The 18,343-nt window shown below is 52.8% G+C and overlaps 1 protein-coding gene across 1 annotated transcript in view; it reads right to left on the bottom strand.

Annotated features, from left to right (window-relative positions):
- The window catches only part of SLCO2A1 (solute carrier organic anion transporter family member 2A1), a 78,092-nt gene that overhangs the window by 8,882 nt on the left and 50,867 nt on the right, over positions 1-18,343 (bottom strand). Inside the window, exons 4-11 of the mRNA XM_030873450.3 lie at positions 11,136-11,363; positions 10,269-10,367; positions 8,269-8,405; positions 6,370-6,448; positions 5,685-5,849; positions 4,463-4,652; positions 2,704-2,869; positions 227-390 (exon numbers count right to left, since the gene is read on the bottom strand). Of these exons, the coding sequence (XP_030729310.2) occupies positions 227-390; positions 2,704-2,869; positions 4,463-4,652; positions 5,685-5,849; positions 6,370-6,448; positions 8,269-8,405; positions 10,269-10,367; positions 11,136-11,363 (1,228 nt within the window). The remainder of the gene's footprint in view (positions 1-226; positions 391-2,703; positions 2,870-4,462; positions 4,653-5,684; positions 5,850-6,369; positions 6,449-8,268; positions 8,406-10,268; positions 10,368-11,135; positions 11,364-18,343) is intronic.

The following is an 18,343-nucleotide window of genomic DNA, read 5'->3' as shown; positions in this document are numbered from 1 at the left end:
TGCGGGATGGAGGCACAGGGACCCCGTGAGACACGGAGTGAGGCTGCAGCGAGGGACTCCCAACAAGCCCGGCACAGAAGCCCCCGCCACTGGCGCACCAGCATTATCTCCCTGTATCACCCCAAGAACGTCCAAGGACACTGAGGGGCACGAAAGGCAGGAGAGCTGAGAAGGGGGCAGTTGGGCACGAAGTGAGGGAAGCGTGGGGAAGGAGAAGCACACTCACCGCAGCACCATCATGTAGAGAGGGTTGTGGGAGATGCAGGCTATGAGCGCCACAAAGGAGATGAGGAAGATGGCCGGGAGCAGGAAGTGGGCGCAGGGGATGGGGCACGGGCCCGTCTTTGCTGAAGCGGATCCTCCTCTCACGCAGCTGCAGTTCGAGTAGGTCTTGGAAGGAGAGGGAGGGGAACGGGGGAAACATGCTGTCATTATTTCGACTCCACATACTTTTAAATGCCTGCTCCAGCTCTCGCTCCTCTGCCCTCCCTGGGGAGCTGGTGATGCTGGATGCAGAGGTTGGGCGGGAGACCAGGTGGGGGTTTCAGGTGCCCCATGGATACTGCCTCTGACCACTATTTGGGCAACAGAAACCATCTTCACCAAAACCAGTTGTCCAGCGTGGGATGGGCTCTTCCCGCAGTTAAACCCGCATCAGGATATGTAGGATTCCACTGCCAGGCACTGCCCACCCAGTGGGGACCGGGGCCTGGGAGGGCCCTCCTCTGGAGCAGCAGTGGTTTTGTGGGTTGCTGTTTTTGCTGTTTGTGTGTTTACTGCAGGGACATTAAAGGAAGATAAAAATAGGGGGAGATAGCAGTGGGAACCCAGAGGAATCTACTGTACTTTCTGCCTGAGAGAAATTCTTCCTGTCTGCAAAGGTCTCTGTCTCAAGTCTGCGAATCCATACGGCTCAACACTGTTGTATAGCTCTCCTTGGTGGCCACTGCCTGTCAGGTGGCCTTCACCTTTTCTCTCACATTGTCTGATAGACCAGCCTATGGTCCAATTACTGTAAGTGTCAAAGCAGTTATAGGGGCAAGATTAGAACTAATGAACTGGTATGCTTCCTTCTACCAGGCATTGGAACTATGTACTCTTTTTACTTTGGCTGCTAGGAAGCTCATAATTAAGTTATATACAGTGTTGCTGCTACCTCCTTCAGTCTGGATTTTTTTAAACATAGATACTTTTCCTTATAATTTGCTATTTTTTCTTGATATTATGCTAATGGATTTTGGTCTTGATGTGCTTGTGCTGTTACTGGAAACCTGTCAAGATTATTTCTGGAAATAGATGAGTCAGAGGTAAGTAAATGAAGATAAGAAAACCACAGAAGCCACCACAGGCTCCTCCAACTAGAAGGCAACTGAGAGAGTAACTTGTCCAAGTTCTTTGTCCTCCTGCTGCCTGAGAACCACGCTCCTCTGTTCGCAGAGCTGGCTGTGGAAGCAGCCTTGTCCTGTCCTCTCAGGGGAGGATGGTAAATGGGTCTAGCCTTGCCTGTGCCCTCCACACAGGCTTAAAGGAATAAGATGCATCCTCTCCTTAGGGCATCCTCAGGGGAACTGCACAGACTTCCCAGTGCTCTTAGGAAAAAGAACATCCAAATCCTAACCTGACCCCTGCCGGCTCCCTGGCTGAGCTGGGTATGACTCTTCTCCTCACTCCCTGGCAGCCCTGGCCTTCTCTCTTTTCTCCTGTGCCAGCTCATTCATGCCCTGGGGCCTTGCAGCTGCGTTCACTCTGTTCGTTTCACTCCCAGGTCTTCATAGTGTTTTCTTCTTCTGGTGGTTCAGTTCTCATGTCACCTCCTCAGGGAGACCCCCAGGCATTCTCTGTCCCATTAAGTCTCTTCATGGCATGGGTTACTTTCTAAAACTCCCTTGTGCGTTTATTTGGTAGAATACAAACTCATGAGGGCAGGGACCTGGGCTGATAGGTTCCCCCCGAATACTTAGCACCCGCAGCTGTGTCTGGTGTTTACTAAGTATTTGCTGAATAACCGCACAAACGACTGGACTTGGTTTGCTGCTGTCTGGTCCTGGGAGGCTGGGAGCCGTAGTGCTCTGAGGGCTGGCCAGGACCTCACCAAGTTAGCCTGGTGAGTGTGGGCTACCTGAGTGGGAGGCTGTGGCCAGGAGATACCTGGCCTTGCACAGACATGCCCCAGGCTGAGGCAGCACCCTGAGTTCTAGTCTCAGATCTGCTCCTAAATAGCTGCAGACTTCAAGCCAGTTGTGTGGCCATAGGTGAGTGTCGAGAGGGATTGAACCAAATGACCTCTATCACCACTTCTGGCTCTAAGCTTCCAGGTCCACATCACAGAGGCCCTCTGCCCTCGATTTATCTGGGCCAGTCCATGTGGCCTTGCAACACTGCCAGGACGCAGACAGGCCCATCAGGATCCTTCAGGGTGAGACTGGCAGTCCTCAGCTGAAGGAATGCTCTGGCTTGTTTCTGCTCTGAGCATTGTTAGGCCTCAGGAATGTGAATTTGTTGGACATCGGCCAATCTTTAATTGACTTTAGGCTGTAGACATCTGGTCATGACCCTAGGGAAGGGGAGGTGGAGAGAGGGTGGGTGTGGCCCAGAGGCCAGGATGCTGGGAATGAGTGGGGTGGAGCCCTGCCCGTCCCGAGTGGAGGAGCAAGCTGCAGGGGCACACACTCGGCAGTGGCCCGGGGCCCCTCCGGCCCTTACCGGTTGCTTGGAGACTATAGAGCTGACGTTGATTTCACTGCAGCCAGCATGGCAAGGGGAGAGGTACTCAACCCCATCGTCTCCACAGACCGGGTGGAAGATGGAATCTGGGCACGAGCAGTCCCTGCGGCAGGCGGGAGGCTGTGGATGTATAGAACTTGATGTGCTGCCAGCAAAACAGGAAATGGGAATCAAACAAAGCAAGACCAAAGGAAAACCTCTCCACTCCAGCCCAGCGTGAGTTCCCCGCCTGGTTAGTGTGCCTGTGCGTCTCTGTTTGTCTTGGGCCAGCGCCACCCAGGGATCTGAATTATGTCTATTGGAGCCAACAGTGAATTTGCCCAGTGCTCGTGGCACCTCTACTTCTTCTGCTAGTAGGGTCCCAAACTACTAGTCGTTGGAACTGCTTGGTTGGCAAATCCCCCACTTTGGAAGGGGTCGAGACAGCCAACCAGTCAGGACTCTGATGAGAGAGGTGGCAGATGCTATGGGAGAGTCACAGGCAATAATTTCCCTTCCCTTCTCTTTCATCTGAGCTCGGGCTGAGGCCCCTTGAGGCAATCCAGGGTCTAGATGGCTCCCGTCTCTGGGTCTATGTAGCCATCACCCAGGTCACTCCATTCCCCTGAGCTTCAACCAAGCGATTTCACTGGCTGATCTCACCAATCTTACCGTATCTGATATTCCTGATCTTCTTAGGGGAGGGTCGGGATTGGGGCTGATAAACCAAGGTTCAGAGCTTTGCTAAAATAATTACACTAATCCTAGTTAATGGGCATCCCTCATGCTCCAGGCACTGTGCCCGAGGGCTTTTCATGCGTGCCAGCCATCGCAGTATTAGTGGTGCTCCTTTTGTGGATGAGGAACCTGAAGATTAGATAAGTTAAGTAACTTTCCCCAACCAGTAAAGAACAGTGCCAGAACTAGGACCTGGTCTGATGACAAAGCCCCGTGCTAAACTCCCAGTGAAAGCCTTCTTGGTCTCTCTCAATCCACAGCCAGAGGACCAGGACAAACCGGTGGGTGGGTGGGGTCCCATCCTGAGTGATACTCCCTTCCCTCATACCCACCAGAGACAGGAGAGTTTCTTTCAAAGAGAAAGAGAAAACACCAAGGCTGAAAAGTATGGCATCTCCAAGTATTGCAACCTCACCGGGCAAAATCTTAAAGAAGAGCTGTTGAAAGGTGGCTCCCAGGAAAAAAGTAACGGCTCCTTGCTCAGCACACTCCCTCATGGGCCTCAAAGCCCTTCCTGAACACGAAGCCAGACTTAGAACTTAAAACCATGTTGCTTTATGCAAACCGACAGGTATGCTTTACCTGCCCTCTTCCTCACCTGCCCTAATTTTTCAAGTCTGCCATCACCTTCCTTGCTCTTTCTCAGACCTTTGCAGGTCTCCGTCTCTCATCTTTCTCTGGCAGCTCAATAAGACTGTAATTTTAGCTGGTACAGAGTGGATGCTAAAGGTAGACAGTTCCTGGTTTCTGAGGCTCACAGCACTACAGATTCATCCTGAAACCAAACTAATTAGTTTTTGGTGCTTCTTAAAAAACCGAACCCTAACCTGATTGCTGGTGCCCCACTAGGACCCTCTGATTTCCTCTCATAATTGAGCACACTACTCAAGATCTGATTTTCTCAGTTGCCACGTAAGAGATTAGATCAACAAGGGAAAAGGAGAGAGGATAGTTGAAGAAGCAGAAAGGAAGACGTGTGGCAGCCACAGACAGGCTCTGGCCCCGGCCTCATTCCCACTACCTGCGGGGGTTGACCTCTGCCACGACTGGTGTGGAGCAGCCCATGAAGAACAGAGGGGCACAGAGGATCATGGAGATGGTGATGATGGTGGCAGCCACACGGGGAATGGTTTGCAGAGAGAAAACAAAACGCTTCATGAGGATTCCTCCAAACAGCATCCCCAAGGCCGCAGCAGGGAGGTTCACAGCACCTACAGACGGAGAGAAGCTGGTCTGGGTGCACAGGCCTTGCAGTGTGTGTGGGCCGCACATTGAGCTGGACCACAGAGAAGGGGGCATGGCTTCCTGAAGCGACATTCAATATGATTAATTGCAATAGTAATAAACGACATTAATTGAGCATTTACTGCAGAGTTATCTTGACATGGCAGACTGCCCTGCCTGTGCCAAGAATAAAGAAAGAAGTGGGGCCCTTGCAGCCAGAGGGATGTGGGTTGAATGTGCACTTATTAAGCGCCTTTCATTACCTGGCCCGTCCTTGAACTGTGATCACATGGGGTTAGCAAGGCACTGGTGGCGCCCCCTGCCTGATGTGCTAGTCAGAGGCCAAAGGCTAGAGGCGTGAAGTCACAGCCAAGAGCCACACAGGAGGTCAGGGGTCACGCCCTGACCACCTTGCCACTTCCACATGGTCAAGCTCACCTGTGAATTGGGCCCCATAACTCCCTTGGGTACTTGGTGGGACCACATCAGTGCTTCTCACCCTCAGCTGCAAAAAACACCGATGCTGGATGCTGGACATTCTGCTTTCATTGATCGAGGGTGGGGCCTGGGCGTCCGTATGTCTTAAAGCTCTCCATGGGAGCCTAAAGTGCAGTGGGGATGGAGAATCACTGGGCCCCATACTCCTTATCCAGGTGAATGTCTTCAAGTCATTGGAGAAGAAGGAAAAAACCCAGAGGCATCTTGCCCAGCCCCCAGTTCAATCCTCTCTCTTTCCTTTGTCGCCCCTGATGATGTCAGGGCCTTTGGGAGGCAGTCAGGCTTTCAGCCCCTCTGACAGGGTGGAAGTCATCCCCCAGCCTCTGCCCACTCCTGTCTGGAATGATAAGGGCCTAAGAAATCTGCCAGGAACGGTCTAGACTGCCAACCTGGAAGAATGTCCTTAAAATTCTTTCTCTCGGGCAAGAACCCTCTGGCTCCTGCCTGTGTCCGGTCTGGGGGTTCCCGGCCCTGGGTGGGTGGCGGGAGGGCCCAGCTGCGGCGGCACCCGGGGGACTCACCGATGAGGAAGTTGGCATAGGCCGCGGAGGCGCCGTACTGCTTCTCCAGAAACTTGTTGAGGAAGGTGGAGAGGCCGGCAATGACGGAGGAGAAGGTGCACTGGGCCAGGACCACCAGCATGAAGAGCGGGCTCATCAGGAGGCTCAGGAAGATGCGGGGGAACCCTGCCAACAGGCTGCCGTCAGGGCCGGGCCTCCGGGCAGCGGTCACAGGGTCCGCGACACTGGCCACTGCCCTTCCTCCCCCCGGCCCCCCTCCAGGCAGCTCCTCTCTCTTCCTCAGGGCAGAATCCAGGCCCTGAGCTGTTCAGTGGCCTGTTGGGGGCACACAGCCACTCGGACTCCACTCAACATGCTCATGGGCTGAATGAAAGGAGGACAGGCCTGGAAGAAGTCAGGCGGAGGGTGATTGTACATGATGGCTGCATCCATGGGAAGGGAGGGGAGAGGAGAACGTGGGCCAGGCGGTGTGGGTGGGGCTACCTCTATCTGAGTTTGGGTCCCCTGCTATCTGCACAGCAGCAGTCACCAGGGCCCCTGGCAGAGCCCCTCGTGAGGGGTTGTCCAATTTTAGACCGCCTGCTTTTAGTGCCCCTCACCACACCTAATACCACATGGGCTGGGCTACCCCGGACCGCCCCCACCCCAAGCCAGCCCTCCCAGGGCTGCCGGGTCACTCAGTTACGTTTAATGAAATCCACCAGGGAGCTTCTTGACTTGGCCTCTTCCATCTTCCTTGCCTCATCTGCTATGGTGGGAGTCCTCTGAAGGCAGCGAAGGGGGTGAGGGTTAATGACCCAGGTTCCCTGCAGCCACCTTCCCTGGGCCCTTGATCCCTCTGGTCTTAGTGGCTCAGGGCTGGGCAGTGGTCAGCCACCCCGGGTGTGTGTGGGAGGGCGTCCAAAGCCATCACCACCTGTGTCGGTGAGCCCGGTGCTTGGCCACCGACCAGAACGCAGCCATGCCAGGGCCTCCCAAGATGTTATTTCATACCTGGGCATATTATTTCGTATCTAACTGCTGGCTGATGCCAAAAGGCATCTGAGTGGATCTCACCCCTCGTCTGTCTGTCATGGCTACACTTCTTCCCTGTCCTCAGATTCCAGGGGCTGCGGGCTTCTGGGACGCTCTGGTCTAGAATGACCTCTGTTTTCCAGCTCTCTCTTTCAGTCTCCTCTATGGAGTCCCTTCTTTCTTCTGGGCCCAAACCTGGGCACTGTTCAAGGCTCTGACCTGGCTCTCAGCCTGCACTTTCTGTGCAGACCTCCTCAGTGAACTCGCCTTCCGCTTCTGAACTTGTTAGCTGCAGCCTGAGGCCCCCAGCTCTGAACCACCACACAGACGCAAGGCCCCTGAGCTCTGACACAATTAGGATCCCCCAGGGGACTCATCAGCAGGCCTAGGAGCTCCCATTCGTTTAGTGCTTTCTCCACGGTGGGCACCACACCCAGCGCTCTGCGTGCAACCTCCCATTCCTCACAACCTCCTCCCAAGATAGGGACTCTATCTCCAGTATTTTAAAGCAGAGGAGATTTAGGAGCAAGGAAACTTGCCTAGGATCCCTCAGCTAGTTGACAAGTAGCAGAGCTGGATTCAAATTTGCCTCCCCGCAAAACCACCCCGATGTGCTGCCAACCTCTGAAATTCTTCAAGACAAGTGGAGGCCCCTCTCCCCTCACCCCTCCTCCAAGCTGGGCCTAGATCTCACACACCTCATTGCCAGACGTCCAGCTCTGCCTCTGGCTCTGAACCTCGGCACAAATTTTTGCCCCTCTCAGCTCACTGCTGAGTCCTTCTCGGCACCCCCTCCGAGGACATCTACCCCTGCCCTTGCCTCATCTGTCCGGCAGCCATGGCCTCGGTCCTCAGCTGCATCCCCCATCTCTGCACTGGCCTCATCAGATCTCCAGCCTTCATTCCTTCCCAACTCTCCAACCTCAACCTTGACCCAGTTGCCATGCTGTCACCTGAGTGGGCACCATTCACTCAGAATTTCATGGGATCAGAACAAGTTTTAGACCCTTCAGTCTAAGGGCAAGGCCCCCACCCAGACTTCTCCCTGCTGTTTTCCATTCTCATCCTTCCCTGATTCCTTTCCCCAACAGATATGACTGGAAGATGCAGGGCAGGGCAGTCGGCTCAAAGTATGCTCTACTCACAGCCCACCCTCACGCTCTGCAGCACTAGGAATCCCCTTCTTACTCAGTCCTTTAGGATTAGACATGACCGGCCCTATCACATGCAAAAGTCAACTGCTCCAGGTCACATATGCAGCTTTTATTGGCTCTTAATTCTTTATCCCACTTTAGATGAACTCAGTGTTTCCCCAAACTACATTCCCTGGAGCCCTCCTAATCTGTGAGATGCTAACACAGTAAGGGAACACTGATGAGATACCATCTTTTGGAAATTCACAAGCACTCTCACCTCTCAAAGTTTCTCAGAAGTCCTGTATCATGAAACTTGTTTAGATTTCACCCAGAATTTACTTAACCTGCTGCAACTTCTCAGCTCTGTTTATTTTCTACCTCTGCCTACTATTATGAAACTCTTATAATAGGTAGAATTGTGTGTAGAAGCTTACCTCCATTCCTCTGGGCATTGCTCGAGGAAAGAAAAAAAAGGGGAAAGAGGTAACAACCAGGCAGGCTGAGGAAATGAGCAGGCCCAGCCACCAGGCTCCTATCCATCGGGGGTCTCCGGGGCTCAAGTTAACTGCAGCTGAAGAGAAAACAAAGGACACAAGTGTTTGTTGGATGAATGCATGATCTCACCTTACTGATCGGGGGAACTTTCTTCCCATGATGCAGAAGAGGTAAGCTGTGAGCTAGCATCTTCGTCCAGTCGGCGTTCTCTCTCCAGGCCACTCTGGTCTTCTCAGAGAACGGAGGCCACTGGGAGGATCAGTGAGGTTAACTTTGGCCTGCAAGCGCCATTTCACTGGTCAATTTTCAAACCCATGCATGTATTCGTGGTTTCCAAACCTGCACTCTTAATCACTGGATGCTACTGCCTCCCAACTTTATTGATCCCTAAGAAAGGAGGCCTCATAATCCTTAGATGCTCAAAAAAACAACCACCAACAGAGTAGGCTACCAGGCCGCTGAAGGCGATGCTTTCTTCTTTGTAGTCTCCCATCCACGTCTAAGGGTCTGCCACTGTGTTTCTCTCTGTAAAGAAACTACATGGGCATGGAAGGAGGGAGAAGATAGCAGAACAGCCCTCAGCCCAGCCCTGTCCTGGGCACTGTCCCTGGTGGCCTGGGAGCTCAGTTGCTAGTCTCTTTGGGACCCAACTCAGGAAGTGCCAGTGAAGGGCAAAGATGGCTTGACCCTGAGCAGACAGCTCTGCTAGCTTTGCCCTTTCATTTGAAGTACAGGTGGATGACCCTGAGCAGATGACCTTGTGGTCAGACAGTCCCAGGGACAGGAGTCTATGGGCTCTGGCAGCATGACTGGGTTAAGGCCTGCCCACATTCTTTGTGAGACAGGCAGGTTCTGATCTGGGTGCTGGGCACTGGGGGGTGGGGGGGGGGTGTTATTCCTGAAGGTCTGGCTTGGACCTGCCTTCCAGCCACATATCACCCACACACGCCCCACGCATTGCCCCCTTGGCTCTGCCCGGATGGTTTCCTCCACTGGGAAGGCCTCTCCCATCACCACCTGTGTAATTCCACCCACATGGGATGCAGACCTCACCTCCCTGGGAGGCCCTCCCTCATCACCTCATCAAGCGCTTTGTCTGTCCCTCTGTTACACTGCCAGCCTTCCCTGCCTTGTGGGAGGCTGGGGTGTGTAAGGCAACCTCACAATAACCATATGCCCTTGCAGGGTCCATCCTGGGGTCGGCTCCCTGAACGGTTAACTCAGTACGTGTGCTCCTGTCTATGGACTGTACTTTCTCATCCTAAGACACACAGTGGCTTCATCCAGATCACTTTTTAAAGAGCTCACTCCTGTCAACCTCAATATATATCAGGCATGTTCTAAACACTGCAACATCTCTATTTCCCTATCATTAGCCCCTTTTTACAGATGAGGAAACTGAGGCACAGAAAGGATGAAGATACTTGCCCAAGATCACTCAGCCAGTAGAGGAGGTGGAACCAGGATTAGACACAGGCTCTCTACTACCTGTGCCCACATGGTTAAACACGATGTTACACCCCTCTGGATGGGAGTCATAATCCATGTGTGTACTCTATGTAGTGCTTCTTCTTTTCCCCAAAAGAGCTCTTACCAATATTTTTTTAAGCAATCAAAACCATCTTAGAATCAAAGAATCATAGAGCTCTTTTTAATACCACCACCAAGACAGGCAGCTGTGGTGGCAACACCTGAGGCCCTGCCCTAGGTCTCAAGGTTTCCCGCTGCAGAAAGTGTGTTTTCTTAGGGCAGAAAGTGTGTTTTCTTCAGCAGCGCATCCCCCTTGCCCACCCCCACCCGCTAGAGAGAGGAGGCCCACCTGTCCGCTGACTACAGGAGGGAGGGAGGGAGTGGGTGGCGAGGGGGCCGTGAGCATTTAAAGTTCAAGCTTCATCCTTGTCCTGACTGGCTGGGGGTCGTGGTCCTGGCACACACTCACCTGTGTCTACTCTGCCGTAGTCCACAAAGATCTGCAGCATGACCGAGCCCAGCAGGTACCCGAAAGCCGGTCCGAATACAGAGATGGCAAATAAGATGGCTGGAAAGGGGAGGAGGAAAGGAGGCTGAGAGGGTGGCAGCCTCGGGCTCTTTCCCTTGCTGAGGGCTTCCTGAGACATCACCCCATCTGTCCCCTGGCCCTGACGGGTCCACACCTGTGGCAGTTACTACAGGCACTCAAGATCCTGAGATGTGCGGAACCAAAGTTGTTTCTCCTCCAGCCAGATGCCAGAGAGATCCGCTTGCCGGGAGAGAAGCGGCCTCCTCGGCATTTGCAGATGCTGGCCCAGGTGCGTGTTGCTGGGCAAATCTCCTTGCAGGTACGGTGTGGCAGTGGCAGCCCTGGGGGAGCTTGTGGGCCACAGAGCCTGTGCGTGTGGTCTGTCTGGTCTGGGCCGTGGGCCCTGAGGATGCTCAGTGTGGCTTGTTCTAAGGGAAGGAGTTGGTCAGTCAGATGGTCATGTGCTATCTGCTTTGCATATGCTTCTTTGAGGCCAAACTTCTCCCTAAGTGGATGGCTCAGAGAACACATGTGCCCAGCCTGTGCCCAGACGTGACAGACGCAGTAGCTACTGCTGGTCGAGGAGCTGCCCGGTGCCTGCCCTGGGACTAAGGGCTCACATACATCACCTCAGGTACTCCCACGTCCCCAGTGCACAGAGACTGTGGGCCCCATCCTGCTGGTGAGGAGCTGGGGCCTGGGCTGGGACTCAAACCAGGTGTGTCAGATCCCCAGACCTCTGCACGCATTGGCTGGGCCACGTCAGGACCCGCCCCCATCCCGCAGCCCTCTTCAAGCCCGACTCACAGATGTACAGGGGCGAGTTGTTGGGCTCCGAGAAGTCGTCCACATAGGAGATCCCGAACGGCTGGATGGGCACCGTGCCGATGCCTGCCAGCAGCTGGGCCACCACCATCAGACCCCACATGCTGCTGGTCTCCTTCCGGGAGTCCTGGGTGCTGCTGTGGCACCTGCTGGGGGGCAGGCCCTGCCAGTGTTTCTGACAGAGCTCAGTCTGGAGACGGCTGCTGTTCCCTGCAACGAGACAGCGGGCGCCGGTCACCCCCACCCTGGAGTCCTGGCCGCATCAGCTGGCCTCCAGACCCGGACTTTCTCCCAGGCCTTCTGGGAGCGGCTCCAGAAACAAACGTGAGAGGAGGGGAGAGGGTGGGCTCCCTGCCCTGAGGCGGCGCAGCCCATGTCGGGTGTGAGAGCCATCCTCGTCTCCCGGGGGTCCATTCCTTCTCCTCTCTGGGTACAGGTTGGGGGCTGGGCATGGAGGGATCAGTACCTTCCTCCCTGGGAAAGAGGGAGCCAAGGTCAACACCCAGGCTTGTCGGCCTTCAGCGTCCCTGTGCGCAGCCTCAGGCTCGGGCCCCCAAGGTGTGGTTCACTTTAGCAGGACAGAGGTCATTCTGTCCCACAGAAGATGGTGTCACCCCCAGCCTGGGATGCTCGCCGGGGGTCATGACCCCCAGAGCCCTCACTCCTAGATGAACCCGGCATTGGGTCACGCTAAAGAGCCCTGTTGTCAAAGGCATTGAACGTGCTTACCCAACCTGGCAGCTCCCAAGGATCAAGAACCTGGGAAGCTGAAGGGACTCTGAGACCCTCTGGTTTAAATCCCCCTGTTACAGATGGGGGGCGAGGCTGCACCCACAGGAGCTAGGCTGCACCTTCTGTGAGGGCCCCAGAGGCCGCAGTGTGGCCTGTGGGCACCAGTGCCTATGGCTTTGGGGACCTGGCCAGGCTGGACTGCCCCTCCCATGCCACTGTTTCCAATTTGGCTCACACTAAACAAAGAGCACTGTCTGCTCTCCGAGGCCTTGACGGCTCCTGAGGGCTCCTTTCCATGAGATACCTTCTTTTCCAGCCTTGTAGAAGGCAATGGAAACTGCTAACATCACTGATCCCTCTCCTTGGAGTTCTGTTTCACTCTCATTTGTGGCCCTCCCAGAGGTGGCAGAGCTCTGAGCTGGGTGGGTCTCAGAGTCCCACAGAGAGGAAAAGTGAGGGCCGTGGACGGGATCTGTCCATCACACTGGACTCTGCCCAGTGCTGTTGAGCTCAGGGCTACCCTGGACGGTGGGGCTGGGCAGGGATCTGCCCTCCTATCGTCCCCTCACCTCCCGCAGACACACATGCTTGTCCATCCTGGCCCCAGCATCTCCTGTCCTCTATACTAGTGCCTGTGTAGGACATGTTTAAAAACCACTGGCCCAGGGGGCTCCCCCATCGATCAGGGGGCCCCTTGGCAAAGGGGGCCAAGACGCCTGTCTGGTCGAGGTCATCCAGACCTGACACCAGCCGTGTGCAGGGGAGCTGTGTGCACCCAGGCCAACGGCCAGCCCCAGACATTTGGGAGTGTCCCTCTGTACCTTCACCCTCCCACTCCACACCCGCTGTCCCACCTTTCAATTCAGGGTTTGGATAGAGAGTGGTCTAACCACATGGGTAAATAGGAGGCGCCTCTTAGAATTAGAGTGGGGAGGTGGCCTTACTGACATGCAGAGACAGCTGTAACATCTTGTAGAGTCAAAAAATAACTAGTAGGGCTTCCCTGGTGGCACAGTGGTAGAGAGTCCGCCTGCCGATGCAGGGGACGTGGGTTCGTGCCCCGGTCCGGGAAGATCCCACGTGCCGCGGAGCGGCTGGGCCCGTGAGCCATGGCCGCTGAGCCTGCGCGTCCGGAGCCTGTGCTCCGCAACGGGAGAGGCCACAACAGTGAGAGGCCCGCGTACCGCTAAACAAACAAACAAACAAAAACTAGTAGTTTGGAGAAGAATATGATCCCTAATTTATAAAATGTATGCGGCCTAATGGAATATGCAGAGAAAAACTCTGGAAGACCGTGGTTCTCTCAGGGTGATGGGATTGTGATGATCTTTGTGTGTGTGTGTGCTTGCCTCAGTGTACTTTCTAATTTTTCTATAATGAACACAAGATACTTTTGAAATAAAGCAACAGTGAAAGCTTTTAAAATAAAAATATTTTTTTCATAAAAATATATAGCCAAAATGTAACAATGTCTCTCCCACTTCTTATTTCTTTGTTCCACAGCCATTGCCCTAGGCCTGCAAAAGTCAGGCCCATCACACTAGGGCTGAGTTTCTCTGCCCCCCCCCCACCTTCCCTGACGCCTCTCCTTGCTTGTGTATTGGGCCTTTCTCTGACTTACACGCTTTACTGTAGAGATCCAAGTTCCAGCGCCAGAATTTTTAAGCTTCTATTTACTGCACAGGCAGACACTGCCAAGGCTGTGACGTACATTTTGTCCTGTTCACAGGGGTTATTGGCCCACATAAGTGGCTGATCTGGGGCAGAGCTGGTATTTGAACCCATATGTGCCTGACTCAAAGTCCTGAATGAAATCAAATCTGAAATGGCAGTTTTGAAAAGACACAACACACATTTTTCAGGGATGGAGGAGCCAGGCCTGGGGAGATTCCTCTACCCATCCCTAGTTACATTCAAACACGTGAGCCCTCTGACCTCTGTAAGCGGCTGGGAACTTCCTCCCAGGTAGAGGTATCCTGGAAAGGGGCTGGCTGCTGGGAGTTTTGCTGAAATCCGAGACAAAGAGACGAAACAAACACATGGTATAAAGAGTCAAGAAATTGGCTTTGGTGAAATAAGCCAGACACAGAAAGACAAATACTGTATGATCTCACTTATATGTGGAATCTAAAACAGTCAAACACAAAGAAGCAGAGAGTAGAATGGTGATCGCCGGGGGCTTGGGGGAGGGGTAAATGGGGAGGTGATGGTCAAGGGTATAAGGTTTCAGTTATGTCAGATAAGTTCTGGAGATCTACTAGACAGCATAGCGCCTCTAGATAACAATACTGCACTGTATACTCAAAATTTACTAAGAGGGTAGAACTTAAGTGTTCTTAACACACACACACACAACAGTAATAACGGGGCAGGAGGAAACTTTGGGACGTGATGGATATGTCTGTGGCTTTGATGGTGGTGACGGTTTCATGGGTATATTCATCCTCAAATTCATTAAGTTTTATACATTACTATGTACAGCTTTTTACATGTCAATCATATCTCAATAGAGGTTTTTTTTTTAAAGAAAGAAAAATTGGTTTTAGCGCCAGGTAGCTGTGTGATCTTGAGCAAGTTTCTGAACCTCTCTGAGCCTCAGTTCCCCTTTAGGCAGAGACCATAAGGTGGCCGGATAGGGAGAGTCCCCATGGGTCATTAAAGTGCTAGAAGGCTATGGTTCCAGAAAGGGGAGCAGGCATGAAAAGTTGGGCCCGCTGGTTAGTCAGCATGGCTGATGGCTGTGCCTACCCCTTTGTAGGAAGGCTGGTGTGCCTCAGTGATGCTGCAAGGGCCTGATTCTCAGGATCGTCACTTTAGTCTGGAAGCACAAAGCTGTGAAATGTTCCTGCTGAGAAAGAGCCACTCCTCACCACACTCAGGAACCCTCCCACCAACACTGCCCCATGTCCAACACTCAGAGACGGGGCTGTGGTGCTGGCAGACTCACGCCCATCCCCAGGGGGAGGCCCAGGTGGCTGTGGGCTGGCAAGGCCCATAGATGTTGGAGCGGCTGGACTGGGAGCCTGGGACCTGGGTTCTAGTCCTGGATCTGACTCCTCACATCAGTGACCTTGACTTTGAGAGACCTCAGAGGATTCTGGGGAAGGGGCTATGCACTGCAGAGGGTGAGCGGTAGCCGGAGGGCCAGGCTCACAGCACACTCCGTGCCCTCAGTGCGGCAGCCACACGGACACCCCAGCGGGTGAGCGTTTACACGCTGTGGGCTGTGCTAGTCTTTAGAAAAAGACCCCACTTCCCTTCTCAAGACCATATGGGCAGGTTCAGGAATGAGGGCAAAGCTGGTTGCCTGGCCCTGGCCACCCTCTGACCCGTGCTACCAACTGGCCAGGTGCAGCTGTGTGGTCACTCAAACGGTTGGCCACTCGCCCTGCTCACCTCCCTCCGCCAACTTTGACTGAGGTGACACACATCCAAAGGGCTCGTAAATTAAAAAGCTGCTCAAATGGGCAAGTTCTCAAATGGGCATTTCTTTTCAGAAGATTCAAACAAATTTTGAGTAGATTTTGTATGAGGAAACGAGCACAGTTTGGAGTTCCCTAAAACCGTGGGCTGCTGTCACTTGCAAATGTGTTTGGCTGAGCTGCCTGTCTCTGTCTAGGTGTGACAGCAGCTCCCTGTCACATGTTGTCTTGTGGGCTATGGGGTGGCAGGGCCAGGTCTCCCTTAAGTGCAAGGGTGGAGTAAAGATTCCCCCAAAGGCAAATGACCACACTGGGAAAGAGGTGCAAAGAATTGGCCCCTGCTCCCAGGGCAGCCACTGAAGGACCACACCCAGGCCCGTCAGCTCCCATGGACGATGCCTGCCTCACAGGGAAAAGCTGGGATGCTAAGACCTGAAAAGACACCTGGACACACCTTCCAAAGTCTTCTGTCTGTTGTGCTACACACATCATCAAAGAAGCAACCGCAATGTTGCCAAAATATTGCTCAAATCAAAACCACAGTGAGATACCATTTCAAACCCTTCAAAAAACAGAAAACAAGTGTTGGGTAAGATGTAGAGAAATTAGAACCCTTGTGCATTGCTGGTAAGAATGTAAAATAGTGCAGCCACTGTGGAAAACAGTATGGAAGCTCTTCAAAAAAAATTAAACATAGAACTACCATATTATCCAGCATGTACACTCCTGGGTATTTACCCAAAAGAATTCAAAGCCGGGACTTGAACAGATATTCGTACACTGGCGTTCATAGCCAGATCATTCACAATAGCCAAAAGGTGGAAACAACCCAAATGTCCATCAGATGAATGGTTAAACATAATGTGATACACACATGCAATGGAATATTACTGAGCCTTAAAAAGGAAGGCTTAATACACATGCTACATACAAAATGAATGAACCTTGAAGATATTATGCTAACAGAAACAAGTCAGACACAAAAGTACAACCATTGCATGATTCCATTTATATGAGGAACCTAGAATAGACAAATTCATAGAGACAGAAAGCGGAATGGTGGTTGCCAGGCAGGGGCTGGGGGAAGGGGGAAGAGGGAGTTAGTGTTTAAGGGGCACAGTTTCCATTGGGAAAGATGAAAAAGCTCTGAAGATGGATGGTGACAATGGCTGTACAACAGTGTGAAAGTACTTAATGCCCTGAATTGGACACGTTTAAATAGCAAATTTTATGTTATATATATTTTACCACAATAAAAAATACAGCCTGGTATCCACAGCGTACCAGAGAGCACGTGGGGAGGCACCAAGCCCAGTGCTGTTGGGGAGAGGGTTTGGGAAGGATTCCCAGAGACAATAGCCTCCGAGCTGAGAAGAATCAGCAAGAGACAGAAGAGCAGTGCTGAGGAGGGGAGAGCTCAGAGGTTCAGCGGGCTCGGTATGCAAACACCACCAGGGCGAGGCCCAGCTGCTCCTGGAGGGCTGCTGTGTCCCGCAAAGGGGCCTGGATTACATCCTAAGGAGAGCCCAGAGGGTGACGATCAGGAGGGGGGGCAGTACAGCTAACACACTGGAGGGATTAACCAGTTTTCTAAGGCCCATGTGTAAAGAGCAGAACTGACCCAGCCAAGAGCTACTTCGGTGGTAAAATAGGTGAGGCTGCGTGTTGCCTGAGAGGCACGTAGGGAGTGCTGATCTACTCCACGGCTGCGAGCACGGGGATGCTCAGCCCACAGTGGGTGTGTCAGATACACAAGGCCAGGCTGGCTGTACAGAAGCAGGAGCCTCAGAAACAAAGGGCCAGAGAATAAGTGTTTCTTTTCAGAGTTCTAGTTCTTGATTTTGCTGATTCTTATTATTTTACTAAAGTCACATTTATTAGAACATTGTTGCTGGCAAAATTATTTTTTGTGTGCCATTTAGCGGTCATCAAAGATTGTAAAAATGTTGACTGGCTTATTAAGTCTTTACATGGCATGTTGCACGGTGCACCAATGCCACAAAAATCCTCATGAAATTTCACCTAATGAAGTGTCCAGGAGGCAAAATTCTCTGGGGATCTTTTAACTATTATCATTAACTTGTAGAACGTCAGATTACATGTCAGAAACTAACTGCCTTTATTAAAAATGTGTATTTGGGGACTTCCCTGGTGGCACAGTGTTTAAGAATCTGCCTGCCAATGCTGGAGACACAGGTTCGAGCCCTGGTCCGGGAAGATCTCACATGCCGCAGAGCAACTAAGACCGTGTGCCAAAACTACTGAGCCTGTGCTCTAGAGCCCACGAGCCACAACTACTAAGCCCACGTGCCACAACTACTGAGCCTGTGCTCTAGAGTCCGCGAGCCACAACTACTGAGCCCACGTGCCACAACTGCTGAAGCCTGCACGCCTACAGCCCTTGCTCTCCAACAGGAGAAGCCACCACAGTGAGAAGCCCACGTCCCACAATGAAGACTAGCTCCCCACTCGCCACAACTAGAGAAAGCCCATGTGCAGCAACGAAGACCCAACACGGCCAAAAATAAATTAATTAAAATAAATAAATTTTTTAAAATGTGTACTTTAAAAGCTAATCAATTGGCCCCAAATTAAATCCAAGTCTACTGAGATCTTCTTGGGCTATTCTACATTCCAAATTGATTCAAGATCTCCCAACAAACTCTCTTTTCCTTATGCCTGCCCTAAGTGGGGCCAAATCCACCCCAGACCAGGCTGTGACACAAGCGAAAGGGAAAGATCAGTTCCTCCACCTGGGAAGCAGCGGCTTGCTCTCCGTCCTGGAGGCGGGGTACGGCGGTGGGGAGGACCCGCTGCTCCCTGACGTGTTGTGTTGTGGTGAACGTGTTTGTCAGAGACAAGGTCTGAGCTTTCCAGGAACTCACGCCTGGGCCTCCCTGCGGTGATGGCCGTGGCCAGCTCACTCTGGTGAAGATAGAGTCTTCTAGAGTTTAGAACATTAGGCTCTTCTCTTAAAAAGAAGAAGACAGGGCTTCCCTGGTGGCGCAGTGGTTGAGAGTCCGCCTGCCGATTCAG

This window comes from Globicephala melas, chromosome 4 (assembly GCF_963455315.2).
Source record: "Globicephala melas chromosome 4, mGloMel1.2, whole genome shotgun sequence".
NCBI classification, from domain to species: domain Eukaryota; kingdom Metazoa; phylum Chordata; class Mammalia; order Artiodactyla; family Delphinidae; genus Globicephala; species Globicephala melas.
Note: the sequence above shows the minus strand (reverse complement) of the source record. Positions and strands in the feature narration are given on the sequence as shown.